General features: G+C 39.5%; 1 protein-coding gene across 5 annotated transcripts in view; it reads left to right on the top strand.

Moving 5' to 3' along the window:
• Positions 1 to 14612, top strand: part of CLIP4 (CAP-Gly domain containing linker protein family member 4) — a 32539-nt gene that overhangs the window by 2991 nt on the left and 14936 nt on the right. For 4 of the 5 annotated variants that reach the window (XM_063152451.1, XM_063152448.1, XM_063152449.1 and 1 more), the window contains 7 exons: positions 597 to 659; positions 1234 to 1380; positions 4014 to 4153; positions 4988 to 5081; positions 5991 to 6152; positions 9306 to 9424; positions 11689 to 11925. In XM_063152451.1, the coding sequence (XP_063008521.1) occupies positions 1248 to 1380; positions 4014 to 4153; positions 4988 to 5081; positions 5991 to 6152; positions 9306 to 9424; positions 11689 to 11925 (885 nt within the window). In that variant the 5' untranslated portion in view covers positions 597 to 659; positions 1234 to 1247. Of the gene's footprint in view, positions 1 to 596; positions 660 to 690; positions 876 to 1233; positions 1381 to 4013; positions 4154 to 4987; positions 5082 to 5990; positions 6153 to 9305; positions 9425 to 11688; positions 11926 to 14612 lie in introns of those variants that run through there. The other variant, XM_063152450.1, reaches the window with a different exon arrangement.

Below are 14612 nucleotides of genomic sequence, written 5' to 3'. Positions count from 1 at the left end.
AGCATCTGCTAATGCTAAAATGCTTTTTATATATGCATATAGATTGTGAGGTCCCAAGCAGTGTGACCCATTTATTTAGGGAAATACCAGACTGAATCTGCTCATATAGCTTGTTGTGTGTTACATACAAAAACCAAAATAAATATTTTAGTTTTTCATATTTATGTGGGTATAAATGAAACGTAATAAAAGCAAGCATTCCTTCAAGCTCCACAGCTTCTTTCTGTCCAGCAGGTTGGCTGAACAAATTCCTGAGAAAAGAGCACTGTATAGCAATCTCCACAGTAAAAATGTAGGTTGTTTAGTAGAAATGTTGATTTTACCCCAAGTGTTTAATAATGATCATTCAAGATGCAGAATTTAAGTTTTTCACCTGTGAGATGCAGCCTCTGATGATGCAATCATCTCTGTTTCTGTTGAGAATAATGATAGTTTTGTTATTTGTTAATGAATTTGTCTGATAAACTGTCTTACAATTGGTAGCCAGCTTTCCTCTGATCTCAGCCTGGGAACCACAACTAGGATATAACTTGGGCTGGTTGTTAGATTTTGTCACTCTATCACTACAATGTTTTAGTCCTGATTCTCTCTCCTAGATTGCTGGAAGGCCTGGGAAGGTGACTGGAAGCAGCAGAGGAGGGGAAGGTTCCAGAGCTGTGGTAAGTGTGCTATTTTAAACCAGGCAGGAGCAGAGCTGGGAAGGAGCTGATACGGAACCGTGAGTCCAGGAGTGAATCACTCGGTGATGAATTGTCTGCAGCTGTGTGTGGGAAGATGAAAGAGCTGAGAATTCAAAAAGAGGAGGCAGCAGTAGCTGGCAGCTTGTTCTTGCTCATGGTGAAGGGAGGGAATGTGCATGCACAGTGTGAGGGCAGGTACTTGATGGGTTTTCATAAAGCTGTAAAACACACTAATCCATTTATCCTCAGTGTGTGTTGGCTAATAGAGCATTCATATTTTCTTTGCTGCTCAAGTGGGAAACTGGGGAGGAATATGATGTTTTCCATTAGTTAAGTGCAAGTTTAGTGATGGAAGTCAAAACTAGAAGTTGGCTAACCTGGACACCATACTCTGTGAGCCTTGTTCATATATCAGTTTGTAAGAATGTCATGGCAGTAATAGTTTGCAAATTTAAGATTTTAGTCTCATTGCACGTTACATCTTACTATGATAGAGCCAATCTAAAGTATTTCCAATGAGGTTATTTATTGATTTTTATTTTTCCTCCTGAAGTGGCTTTCTAGAAGATGACCATAGAGGATCTCCCAGAACCTTCCTTTGAAGGAGATTCCCTCATTGAAAGAGAAAGATTCTTATTCCCAAACTCTGAAACATCCGTTACCTTTTCTGTTGCTGCAGCACCAATGCCTTCAGACTGTGGTATGTACTTTAAACAGAAAATGCATTTGTGATCAGCAGAGAATAAATTGGAATAATAAATTTTAAGAAAAGCTGTCAACTCTTAATTATTTCTGTCCAGAAAAAGTTTTCTTCTTATTAAATGGATTATCTGTTAAATGAAATGAAAGATGAAGACTCATGCTTTTTCCATTTTTCTTATTGCATACACTATAAATTATATCTTTTCCTTTGTACATTTCTGTGCCTGTGTTGTCATGTTTATACTTCTTTCACATCTCAGTGTAGAGTTGGATATTGTGTTAAAATGTAAAATTGGAGTAAGGGAAGTTAATCTACACCACGTTTAAAACCTCTAGAGTTACACTTCTTCTTGTGCTTTAGTATGTAAATGATGTACTAGAAGAGGATATTTCTGTTGGAAGTATATGTTTTTGTGGTGGTAAGGACTGTAAAGTGAAAGAAAATTATACCAGTGATTATATTATATCAGAAAATTATGTCAGTGGTCAGCTGTCAGAATAATATTTGTCTTCAGTAACTGTCTTCACATGTATAAATTATAATAAAATTTCTGACAGTATATAATGTGTTAAAATGTCACTGTAGGTAAGGAGCTTCACTCATAGCTGCAATCATAATGCCTTTGAATGTTGCAGAAGATATTAATAGCTCTGTATACTTCAAAAATCACTCCTTCCACCTCTGTGTTTCCCATGCATTGATTGGAGCAATCAGCTGTGTTCAGGAAGAATAAATACCTGTAACATTCTGTCTTTGACAGGGTCAGCATTCTCAAGACCTGATTTATAAGTTAGCTCAGGTTGGGAATGTAAGTGTTCCATATGAAATGTTTCAGCACATGAATGTGTCTTTACATGGTTTAGCCCTGTTCTCATCTTGTCTTCCTCATCTGCTCTAGGTACTGCCATGATTTATTCCATTCTACTTTCTTATCCCTTAGATAAAGTTTCCATTTGCCTTCTTTAAACATTGTTTTGTTCTGGTATCTTCTAATAACCCTGTGATTTCACTGCTATGTGTTCTACCTGGCTTCTATGTACTCATTAAATTATAATAAAATACTTTTATAGGAGATTGCTGTCACTGTGTAACAGTAACAGTGCTGAATCTGGGTAAAGGAGGTTAAACCATGGCAGAGAGAGATTCTCAGTCTTTACATTCAGTGCATTTTTTTTCATTAATGCAGCTGGGCACTGTGATCAATACTTGGGAAAGACAGAGAGTGAGAAAGTAATATTTTGAGGTATCTAGATGCCATTGGCATCCTTTCATGGGATCCATTGCTTTAACAGAGTCTCTGTAGCATTGCTTTGCTTGCAAAGACTACAGCTGATCACCTGTTAAGCACTTAGGGTGGTTGTTATTAGTCCTTGATACAGTCTCAGATTTTCACCCTACCATGCTGATTGTAAGAGTTGATTTCTGATAGATAATTTGGATCAGGTTTGTGGCTAGAAATCTTCCTGGTAGAGTAAGAACTGTGAATATTGTGCAGGATCATTAATCTTGTTGCCTAGTTCTCTGTTTACTTCATAGTTTCAGCTGTAGATCAGCTGTGGTTTATGTGGAAGGTAAATATTAGTGGATAAATCAGTAGATGTGTGTTGATGCATTGGATGTAGGGAAGAAGCACACTTTGTGTAGTGCTGGGAGATAAATGGTAAATATTTTATATGCTAGGTGCAAGTAAAAATTAATGGTAAATATCAGTGAAAGTTGCCCTCCTTTTCCATTCTTGTTGAGTCAAGGTGATGGAGTTTGAGGAACTCTAAATAGCCAGGAAGAGAACTCAGTACTGCTGTTATCTGTTAATCCAATCTAGAAGTCAGGTATGCTGTTTTTGGGGAAAGTTTGGGGTGATTCACCCAGGAGTGGTTCATGCCGTGTCACACACCCAGATGGGTGATGGTGTGTGTTGCTTAACCTGTCTGTCCTGTCTGAGAGCCATGAATCTCTGATGGATGTGAACTGATTGTACATTTATCCAAAACCTGTTTAAAAGGCAACTCCCTGATGGCTGCAGGGGGGGTAAAAGTTCAGTGTTTGCCGTGCCGTGGTTCATTTGCTGATGGTAGAAGACTTTGCTTTCAGTCCCTCTCCTCATAGCCATTGCTATCTAGATTCTTTCACAGACTTTTCCAGAGCTGGAAGAAATTGTACAAATGAAAAATAGAGGTTGTGTATATAGAAGCACACACACACACACACCCCTATGAATAATGTGACATATAGTTTTGTAATAAGGTGTTTGATGCACTTACAGTTTGGGTTGCCTGAAAGAACATGAGGTTTAAAATCTTTAAAAGTAGTGGGGTTTTTTGTTGTTGTTGTTTTTTGGTTTTTTTTTTTTTTTGCCCCCTGGTCTTGATTTGGTGTCTTAATTTTTGATGGTTTTGTTTCCTGCAGCTGGGATTGATGCATTAATGAAATACTGAAAATAGCAGAGGTCACAGAGTGCCTTCGTGATTAGACTGTGTGTTTATATTTTAGTATGTTCCATGTAGATTGTGATGGAAGAAAAAGAAGGAAGATGTTTTCTCTCTACTGTTCTTTGCCTCTGAGTTTGAAAAACTAGATACACGTTAAACATCAAGATCTTTTTATACAAAGACTCTTTTCTTTCTTAACAGAGTTTTCCTTCTTCGATCCCAATGATGCAGCATGCCAAGAAATACTCTTTGACCCCAAAACATCAGTTTCTGAATTGTTTGCCATCTTAAGGCAGTGGGTTCCACAGGTCCAGCAGAATATTGATATCATTGGGAATGAGGTGAGATACAAATGAAGATCCTTGAGTGCTCTCAGTGTTAAATACTGTCTTGACAGTGAATAAAACCAGTTCATTCAGAAGCAGAATTAATCATAAATGCAGTTTCTGCCTTTTAACAAGTAGTGACTGATCATGCCTTGTATTCCACATGTTGTCAGGTTTTATTTGGAAAAAGAGAGATGATGGATGAAATTCAGTATATTTGCATAGATGGTATAAACAATGTTTCTCTCAAGGCAGTTGTGTTGAGACCCTTCACCTTGGTGTTTCAGTTTCCTACTTAGCAGTAATACCAAACTCAAACCCAAAAAATTTATGAAGTTACTGTTAAAGCCTGACCCTAAGGGCAATATTTCCAAGGTGTTTCTAGTATTTCTATCCTACTTTCTTATTTTTCTTCTGGATTACAGGTTTTTCTGGGGAAGTGTAGTGCCAATGAACCCTACCATATTATAACTGGGAGCTTCTTTTTGTTGGGGTTGTGTGGGAGTGGGCTGGGTAATTGTTGAGAGATGAAAGAACAAGGGGAGAGGTTCATAAATCATTTTCTCATGCAGTTAATTGCTTAACTTTGTAGCATGTGAAGTATATTTTAGAAGGAGCAATATAAAGATTTCTTTAATCTGTAAATAATGAAGGTTAATTATAATGCTGTTTATTGCATTTATATATATTGCTCAGTTCTGCAGTTAAGAGGCTTTTCTGGCAGGCTTCTTTGTTCCCAGCCATTGCAATGAATCCAGGAGTCAGTATATCTGCAATAACTTAGGAAACAGTAGTGATGTCAGAGATATGCCAGAGCTAAAATGTGCTTGTTTTCTGCTTGCCTGTCAGATCATTAAAAGGGGTTGCAATGTGAATGACAGAGATGGACTGACTGATATGACTCTCCTGCATTACACTTGCAAATCAGGGGCTCATGGCATTGGTGAGTAAAAAAAAAAAGTCATTATAGATGTAAAAACCTAATTGACTCACATAAGCTTATCCCACTGACACTTACAGGATTTTTCCTTGCAGCGGATATTTTTTTTTTCCTTTTGCTTGGTTTTCTCTGTTCTGGTGGCCGTGAGCAAGGAAGATGCAGAACTGCAGCTGTAGCCATGGGGAGCAAGCTGAGTTAGTGGTATGGGTATTACACACAGTAGTACCAGCTTAAACAGATACTTCATGTGGCAGGAGTACCAGCTTAAACAGATACTTCATGTGGCAAAGGCAGTTTCAGACTGAGGTGCAAGCTGCAAGTTTGCTATAATTTCTGCTGCAGTTCTTTTACAGCAGAATATTTAGGTGACTGGGTGTTCTTTTTGTTTTGTTTCTTTCACCCTGTTCATGTCAGAAGAGAACAAAGTTTATTGTTTGCATGATTATGGTCATAAATACTGGAAATGAGAGCACATTTAACTCTATTAGAACACTCTTATTAACTTTTCTATGTTTTGTTACTTTTTTGTTGACCTGAGCCCACTTTTCTTCTGAGTTTGAGAGAAGTCTGGCATAGGTCATCTTCCCTGGTGTTGGCATTTTTTAACATAAACTTCAACATCAGATTGTGATGTGCAATTCTTTTTCTCCTACCAGATCCTAAAATTCCTGGGTTTGCTGGGTGACACAGTACCTACATTAGAGAAAAACAGATAGTGTTATTATACATTAGAGATTTCAGCCATTTATCATAAAGGGCAAAGATTTCTGTATCCTAATCCTAAAAAAAGAAGTAGTAATAGTTCTGCGAGTTTGAAGGACTTAATGTATTTTTTACACATAAACATGTGTGTGTTTTTTGAGGTCAAATAAATAAATCACTAATGCATTCTTTACAAAAATGACCCTGCAGGAGATGTTGAAACTGCTGTAAAGTTTGCAACCCAGCTGATTGATTTGGGTGCTGACAGCAGCTTGCGCAGCCGCTGGACAAACATGAATGCCTTGCACTATGCTGCCTACTTTGACGTTCCAGAGCTCATCAGTGTTATTTTGAAAAATGCAAAGCCAAAAGGTAGGCATTGTGACCTTTGTTTCATGTGGTTGTCCATATTTTGTAGATCCTGAGCTGATATATTGTGGTCTGTAAGTCTGGTGTTTATTTATCCATTATACATAAATAATTTCTTGTTCTTTTATTCAGCCTCATTGGTTCATTTTTCTCTAAAGTTATTTTTTAGTGCTTTACTGTACTGTTTCCATTGCTGGTTTTTAAACTTGAGCTTTGTACAACACAATAGAAGTTTCAAATAGACTGGAAAGCAAACAGGTTAATGTTAAGTTACTGAGAACTAAGAGAATTTTTGCAGAAAACCAAAATGCAGCTATTCTGGTAAAATCTTGTGGTTTTTAAGTTGCTTAAACATTGAGAAGTATGTTTGAAATTTGGGGAGAAGGTTGAAGGAGCAGTGGGGATTTGGCAATTTCATGTGGCAAACCTGTGACTGAGGCAATTTTGATGTGCTCGTTTTCCCATTTCTCAGCTATGTAGAAGGTCCTGTTTAAGGAGCAATTCGACCTTAGTGTTTGGCATAACACCTTTTGGAATGATACTGTGAAGGATTGGTAGTTGGAGCCCTGTTTATACTAATGCACATGGAAATACAGAAATGGTTCTGATCAGAACTGTCTGTTTCTAATTTTGTCAGGACAGCAAAACCAGTAAGCAACTTTATCACTAAAATTGTACAACTGTGAATTTGTCACTAAAAGTGTACAAATGTGAATGTGTTCTACTGAATATCCTTCTGATTGTGCTAGTTTGCAAAAGGATTTTTTATCTAGGGACTGTGTCTTAGCAGTTTGAAAAGCTGGTAGGCTTTTGGAGTACCCAGGGCTTGCTTGCCACATCTTGAATCTCCATGGAGGTAATTGCTAAGCAGTGCTGTTACTGGTGTCACTTGCTTAGGAGGTGACATGTGTGGGTGGATAACAAAAGACAAAATCAGACTGCACAGTAGTTAAGTCCACATCACATTTCAATAGCCTGGCTTCCATAATTTGCAGCAGCAGTCTCCTTTCAGACCTTGTTGGCATTTGGTGTTCTCCTCCTGTGCAGTTCCCACAGAAGGGGTGGGACTTTGCTCAGATTTCCAAGGAAACCACTCCGGTTATTGGGCAGTTGGCAATTCTTGGATAAGCAGCTGATATTTTTAATCTCAGGAAATATGTAAAATTGTTTGCCCTGTGACATGAAAACAATGGATAGTCTGAATTAATAGAACAATTTTAGCTCCATACTTCATTAGCCAGTTTGCAGAGAAGGAAGAACATACGTAGTAGGTGAACATGGTTGCATGGATCCATATTAAACTGGAGAAAAAATGGTTGTTAATATAAAAATAACTTTTCAAGACAGTGATGTGGTGACTCTGAGACATCCATTGTGAAGCACAGGTGTTTCCTTTTGATTCACTGCTCAACTGCTTTCTTTATGACTCTGTAGTTAAAGTCTTCGTACAGATTTACTCCTCAGTTGCTACAGGAGAGAGCTAGTTTGGTCTTGGGTTTTTAGAGGTTTTAAATACAAAAATTGTGTATTATTTTCCTCTAGATAGTTTGGGGGTAGTTACCAGGTAACATTTGATATTTGTCTTTCTGTCACATCTACTATGCCCACTTAGGTTGAAGCTGTAAGAGAACTGTTCAGAAAATCTAACCATGAAGCTTCCAAGTCTGAGGAAGTCACAGAGTCTAACTCAAAAAACCAAACCATACATCAGTTGTTTTTCAAAATAGGAATACATGCAGCTGTGGCTGGCTCAGTGGCTGATGCTACTGACCAGTGTTTCTGCAAACTGGTTCCTGTGTGTGCAGAAGATGTTTGGCTGTATCCCATGGAAGTTTCAATGGCTGTATACAGCTCCTCAGCTTTTAGCTGGTTTTAAACTGGTGATGTCTTCTGACCTTTGGTACATAAAGGGTACATCTGCATGAGTAGATCTCATTAGGATTGAGGAATGTGAATGCAGCCTTTTTTCATGTTTGTGTTCAATCACAGCAATTGCAAAACTGTTAAATTCTGATTGCAAATTTGTTACCTTTGATTTTCATAAAATTGAGTCAGTTGTATTAGTATGTATGAACTTAACATGTCTATACAGACATATATAACTGTATTTTCTATATTGTTGATGTTTTATTTGTTTAAATAGTGTAACTATATAAGGATGTTGATGCAGTTGGGATATACTTTGTTTATGGCATTGTGAGAAGGGCTAGTGTTTGTTTTTTGGGATGGAGACTGATACTGGAAAATATGAGAAGACTCTTCAGCCCTGAGGTGGAAAGTTTTATGTTCCTCACTGGTATTTCAAATTGGAACATGATTGCTAATACTTGTGGTGTTGTGCTTGTATATTAAATCAACTGGCATTTTTAATTAACAGTGCTATACCTAACTGACTCAAAATGACATCTCTCTTGTGTAATTTAAGAGAGGAGCCTCAGATTAAACAGACATTTAAACTCCAATCTTCTAGAACAGTAATAACTTCATAGCAGATTGAAAGATATATTGGGAGCAACTGATGGAAATATATATTGTACTAAATCACTTCCAGTCAGATGCAGTTCTCCATTTTCCAGACTATCAGTGTGAGACCCTTCAGAGTGCAATTCTTTGAAAACAAAGAAATTATAACAATCAGCAGCTCTTACTTCATTCTTGACCATTAGTAATTAAATCGGTGTAATGCAGATGTATAATCAGTTTTCCCTTGCCCTACTGCCTGCTCACAAAGGAAAACAACTGGTTGAAGATGCATCTCATTTTCATGTTTGACACCTAGAAGCAATAAAATATAAATGTTTCTGAAACATTAAAAAATTAATTTACTTGCAAACCTGAAGTTAGTCACTTGTTAATCTTGGCACAGTAGATTGGGCACCCTGAGTAGCAGCAATTTTGCAGTTAAGCCATCAGTATTAAAAAATGAGTGAAAGTACATGCTCATCTTCCAGGTTGGTTCGTGGTGTGAATAAACAGATGCAAATACAGTTGATATCCATGTAGAATTACTTCTTATATGCACTTGGTACATAAATAATGGTGTGTCTGTGTAAATGCTAGCATAAACTGTAAAAATGAATGTCCTCTCAAGGAATCTGTAGGGGGAAATGTTCATGTAACAGACTTGCATACCTCACATGTGATGTTTAATTGCAGATGTGGATGCCACCTGTAGTGATTTTGATTTTGGAACAGCTTTGCATATTGCTGCATTTAACCTATGCACAGGAGCTGTCAAGTGTTTACTGGAACATGGAGCAAATCCTGCCTTTAGGGTAAGGAGTTAGGCTGTAGATTCACCAGAAGGTGAAAAAGGTACCTGGAAATACTGAACAGTCTGTCCAGGATTGTGACTAGCTAAAAGTGTGCTACGTGGAGTGAGAGTGCCTCAGAAAAAGATATTTGCTACTCACAGTGGATGATTTTGTATGCTTTGTCCTACTTGTGTGTTGAAGTTTGCATTTTTGTGTCATGGTCTGGTTCATTAGTTCAAATAAGTTTCAAGAAGCTTTTCTGTTTGTTGTTTGAACAACAAATTTGTTGTTCATTTAGTAATACTCATGGGTGTCTTGCACAGCTGAGTCCCCATGGCAGTGGGGGATCTTTTCAGAAATGGAGGAGTGTAATCCTTGCCCTCCTGAAATGCAGTGCTGTGCTTAGCAGTGAGCCTGGTGTTAGCATGAGTAACTGAGAATGCATAAACATCACCTGCTCTCCTTAGTAACCCAATAGTTACTAATAGGCATAGGTTATACTGCAGAGTGTTGCTAATATGTGTCTAATATTGGGTTACTGCCACAGTCTTGGGTTTTGATTGAGTTTTGTGTTTGATTTGGGTGTTTGGGGGTTTTTTTTGTTGTTCATGTTTTGGAGGAGAAGGGCTTGTAAGGTTTTCTTGTTTTAGCAAAACCAGTATCTCAGTTCTCCATTTTCAAATGCAGGGGGTTATTTTAAATGAGAAATCATAGTTGTTTTAAGGATACTCAAAAGTCTTTATTTCATGTGTCACTATTGCTGTGAAATCTTCTGGAACATTATTGTCCATACAGTTCTTCATTATATTCAATCTGGATCTCTTGGAAAGTGGTGGGTTTCTTTTTGTCTCTCTGTTTAGTGTGCATGAGCGTGTCTCAAGTTCTCTGGCAGCTGTTGTGTTTGGGAGTCTGTTGTCACAGGCACTGCTGCTTTGTAGTTGCACAAGCTTTCTGAGCTGCCAGGGGCGGCTGTGCCCTTGAGAAGGGAAATCCTGAGCTTCCACTTTGCTTTCCTGCCACTGCTCTGCCCCTGCTTTGTGTTTGCAGGGCACCTGGTGGGCTGAACTGTGGGGCTGATGTGACCAAAATAATCTCTAATGCCATGACTACAAACTCAAACTCCCCACCCAACTTTAACCCAGCTATTTCCTGTTTTTAAGGTAGTGTGATTTTTACTTACAGAATGATTGGAGATTTTTAAGGAATGGTGGGTGTTGAATTGCTCAAACTTGCAATAAAGCTTTGACTAGAGGCAGTGAGTAGAGTTGGATTATTTGGGAACAGCAGTGTAAATTCTTAGTAAGGATTATACTTTTTTAGCTTTGAGATAGATTGAGAGGGGGTTCAGGAAACATTGAACTTCTAGTCTGTTTTGAAGGGACCAAAACAAATGCAGTCTTACTCTGCATCACTCCTGCTGGTAATGTCTGAGTCCAGAGGCTCAGTTGAGACAAATCTGGAAGACTGAGATGATTATTTTGCTGCAGACATTGTGAAAATGGGCAGACAGCCAAAGTCCCACACCAGTGGCTTTGCTGAAGAGTGTAGGTAGGACTGTCCCTGGAGCAGCCTGACAGTACCTGTGTCTGGGCAGCTGCCTGGAGGTGAGGTTAACTCCAGGGGAGCTGGTGCTCCAACAACTTGTCCTGTCACATAGGACATGCAGGGAGTCAGTCACAGCTCTCTGGGACCAGGATGTGTTTGGAAAGGACTCTGTCCTTAATCCATCTCTCATAGGATAGTCTGTGTCTAGATAAACCTGCACAGATTTATTCAGGTGCTCGTGTGAGCCATCACATTTGCATATTTTATACATGCAGCATACATTAATCAAATTCCCTCCTACATTTGCAATAAGCCTCACCAAGGAGCAAGCTATATGCTGGGTAAAGATGGATTCTTTGGGAGGAGTTGGCATTTTGGTGTTGGCATTACAGACCAGAAGTCTGCTTTGCTTTCCTAATTCTGTGTTTAGGTATACAGATAAACACAAGTGTTTTGTTTCAGGTGTTCTGAGTCCTAATAATGTTCTTAAATTTGAAAATGTTGGTTACTTTTCAGTTTCAAAAATGAGATGCTGTTTCAAAACATGCTAGCTGTTCATGCCAGTATCTAAGGATGTTTTGGTATCCTTATTTGAAAATGTGGATTTTTTCATAGTTGCTTATATTCTTGGAAAAATATCTAATAAAGAGGATTAAACACTTTGTGAAACACTGTGGTTTCACCTGGTCAGATTTATCCTGTAACAACATTAAATCCTGTGCTATGTTCTGTTTCTACAGAATGACAAAGGGCAGATTCCAGCAGATGTGGTTCCTGATCCAGTAGATATGCCACTGGAAATGGCAGATGCAGCAGCCAGTGCAAAGGAGATCAAGCAGATCCTGCTGGATGCAGTGCCTCTCTCGTGTGACATCTCCAAAGCCATGATTCCAACCTATGACCATGTCACAGGCAGGGCCATGCTTTTGTCACTTGGCCTGAAGCTGGGAGATCGTGTTGTTATTGCAGGACAGAAGGTATGGCCACCAGCCTGGCACTACTCTCATAATTTCTGGGGAGTCCATTTCTTACCACTTTGGAGACATACCTCAATTTGAGGGTCTGAAATGCTTTCTGGAAGCTGTGATCTCTGGATGGCAGCAAGGAACTGGTTAGGGAAAGTAATAAGCTGAAGAGTTCTGTGATAAAGTCGTTATTATGAAAAGCAGTTTTGACAGGCATAGGCTGCATATTGTGTCTTTAAATGATTTTTAACAGTGTCCTATAGTACATCAGCGTGGCTCAGCTTTTATCAACTTTTTGGTGTCACATCAAAGGGATGGTAAAGTTGGCAAATTACTTTGTGAGTTGCTCAGCTTTGTTAGGAGTGTGCATTTGTGAAGTACTCCTGATAGTTTCCAGAAGGCAGGGAAAAAACCCTTCAGTTCTGCTTAGCCCATAGTAACCCAATTTCACTGGTGCAATGCAGCTAAAATCTTTGAAGCAGTGCTGTGCCAACAGGGTTGTTACATGGTTCTCTGGAAGTAAAAGGGGGTAGCTAATAGAGGTCCAGCTCAAATGTGAATAGCTCTTTAGAAGCTACCATGATAGCCACCTTTCTAAAAACATTTTAAAACTGTAGCATTAATATTGCCTTCAGTATTCAGACTTTTTATTTGCTGTGATAGCAAGGGATCTAAGTGCTAGAACTCTTTCAGAGAAGTACTTTTTTCCTGGTAAATACTGAAAGCATTTTTGAGCAAAATTTTATATTTGAATAGCTTTCACATTAATAGCTTTCCTAATATAACTTCAGATTTGTAACTGTCAGAACTGAAAGGTTCTAAAGTGATCTCCAGCAAGAGTGTGAAGCAGCTCCCATTGTGTATTTTAATTTGGTGTATTCTTGAAATTGGGTCAGGGAAAGCAAAGGAATCACTAGCTATGCAGAAGGCATTTTAACTGGAGTATGTACAGAAAGCCACTTATTCTTTAAAGACAGAAGTTTCTTTATCAGAAATCACAGTGGCAGCAAGAGGAGATAATGTAAGTGCAAGTTGATGGAGGCTTTAGAGCAAGAAAGTGATGAAATTGGTGCTCTTGTGTAAGGCCCACAGAACAGTTTGTGCTGTAATGTGCTCGCTGTGCACGGACAGAGCTGCCTGGGTTTGGTTGCTTTTATTCTTCTAATTGATTATGCTGTTACAGTGTTTTTAAAGAATTTGTTGGAAGCTGGTTTTGTGCTGCCAAAGGCCAACAGGGCTTTACAGCTAGCTTGTTTTTCTTCGAGGGAGCCAAATCTGTTCTAGAGCAGGTGGGAAGAAGGAATGTGATTGTGCTTTTTGAACTTCCATTTCCACAGCAGCTTTCCTCCCTTCCTTCCTTTATGTGCAAGGAGCTGTTGTGCAGTACTCCCACATTGCTTCTCACCCCTTTTCTCCCTTTGCCTGAATGGAGAAGTTGTTCTCAGCCCTGCCTTCCCCTCCCCCTCAATACTCCTAAATTCCTGCAGGGTGGAGCAAAAGTGAAAACAGGATGAGTAAAATGGGTCCCTGTTTTTAACCTTCTCCTGGATCAGTTCTCATTCTGTGTCTTAGTTTGGAAAAACAGGTGTCTGCTAAGGAAGGCAGGAGCCTCCCTTGAAATGGAAAATGTAAACCTCCTCCCTCTGAATTGCTATAAATTTTAAGTACAGGGGCTCTTGGGCAAAATTATGGAAGCAGGAATAACAGTTCTTTATTAGGGAAGAAAATAAAAGGATAAAATAAACAGTGCAGTAAACCAAAATAACACTGACCGAGTCAGAACCCCACCTGACACCTTGTTGGTCAGGCTGTTGGTAGCAGTCCAGTTGGAATTGTGGCTGCAGTCCTCTTGGAGTGTCAGGTGTGGCTCTCTTGGAGCAGAGATCCTTTAGAAAGGGTGTAGTCTTCCTCTGAAGATCCAGTGGAAGAGACAGCTGTCCCTCTGGGAAAATCCAGTGGAGAAGCTGTGCTGGTGTTCCAGAATCTCCAGATTATATCTGGGTAACAATGCTTGGCTCCTCCCTCTGGATGGGGCATCTCCCAATGAGATGCTGTAGCTCTTATCAGCCATGCAGTGACATTCAATAGCCTGTTATCAGCAGATTTCTCCCTGGAGGGGGGAGTGGTTGTGGAAGAGATAAGGAAGACTGCCCACTTATCAGAAGACAACTGCCATACAGATGGCAAATAGAATACAATTTGCCTTCCCCTCCCCCTCGATACTCCTAAATTCCTGCAGGGTGGAGCAAAAGTGAAAACAGGATGAGTAAAATGGTGCCCTGTTTTTAACCTTCTCCTGGGTCAGTTCTCATTCTGGAATATGGAAGCTGGGACGAGGGCACTTGGAACAGCAGCATTTTTGGAGCTTTATTTACAGGTTCCTGTTGTCTTTGCTGCTTCTGCAGTCTCCTAACATGTCAGCTTTAATGAAGCTTGAAAGCCAAGCACAGGAGATGCCAGAGGGAGAATGGATTCCTCTCCTGAGTGCTGCTGTGCCTGTCGTTGTGGTTGTTCTGCAGGGTAGGAAGCTGTGTAAGCAGGTGTTCATGTGTACGTGACTGGGGGTCCCACAGCTCCACCAGCTCCTGCTCTGCCAGGCTGAGTGTCCATTTGGATCACATCTGGTGAAATGAGGGATCAGCAGCTGGGAGAAAACTGCTCCTGCTGTGTCTCATGCAAGAGAGATCCCCTGCTCCCTT

Source organism: Melospiza melodia, chromosome 3 (assembly GCF_035770615.1).
Source record: "Melospiza melodia melodia isolate bMelMel2 chromosome 3, bMelMel2.pri, whole genome shotgun sequence".
In the NCBI taxonomy this organism is placed as follows: Eukaryota; Metazoa; Chordata; class Aves; order Passeriformes; family Passerellidae; genus Melospiza; species Melospiza melodia.
This window is presented reverse-complemented; position numbering and strand designations above follow the sequence as displayed.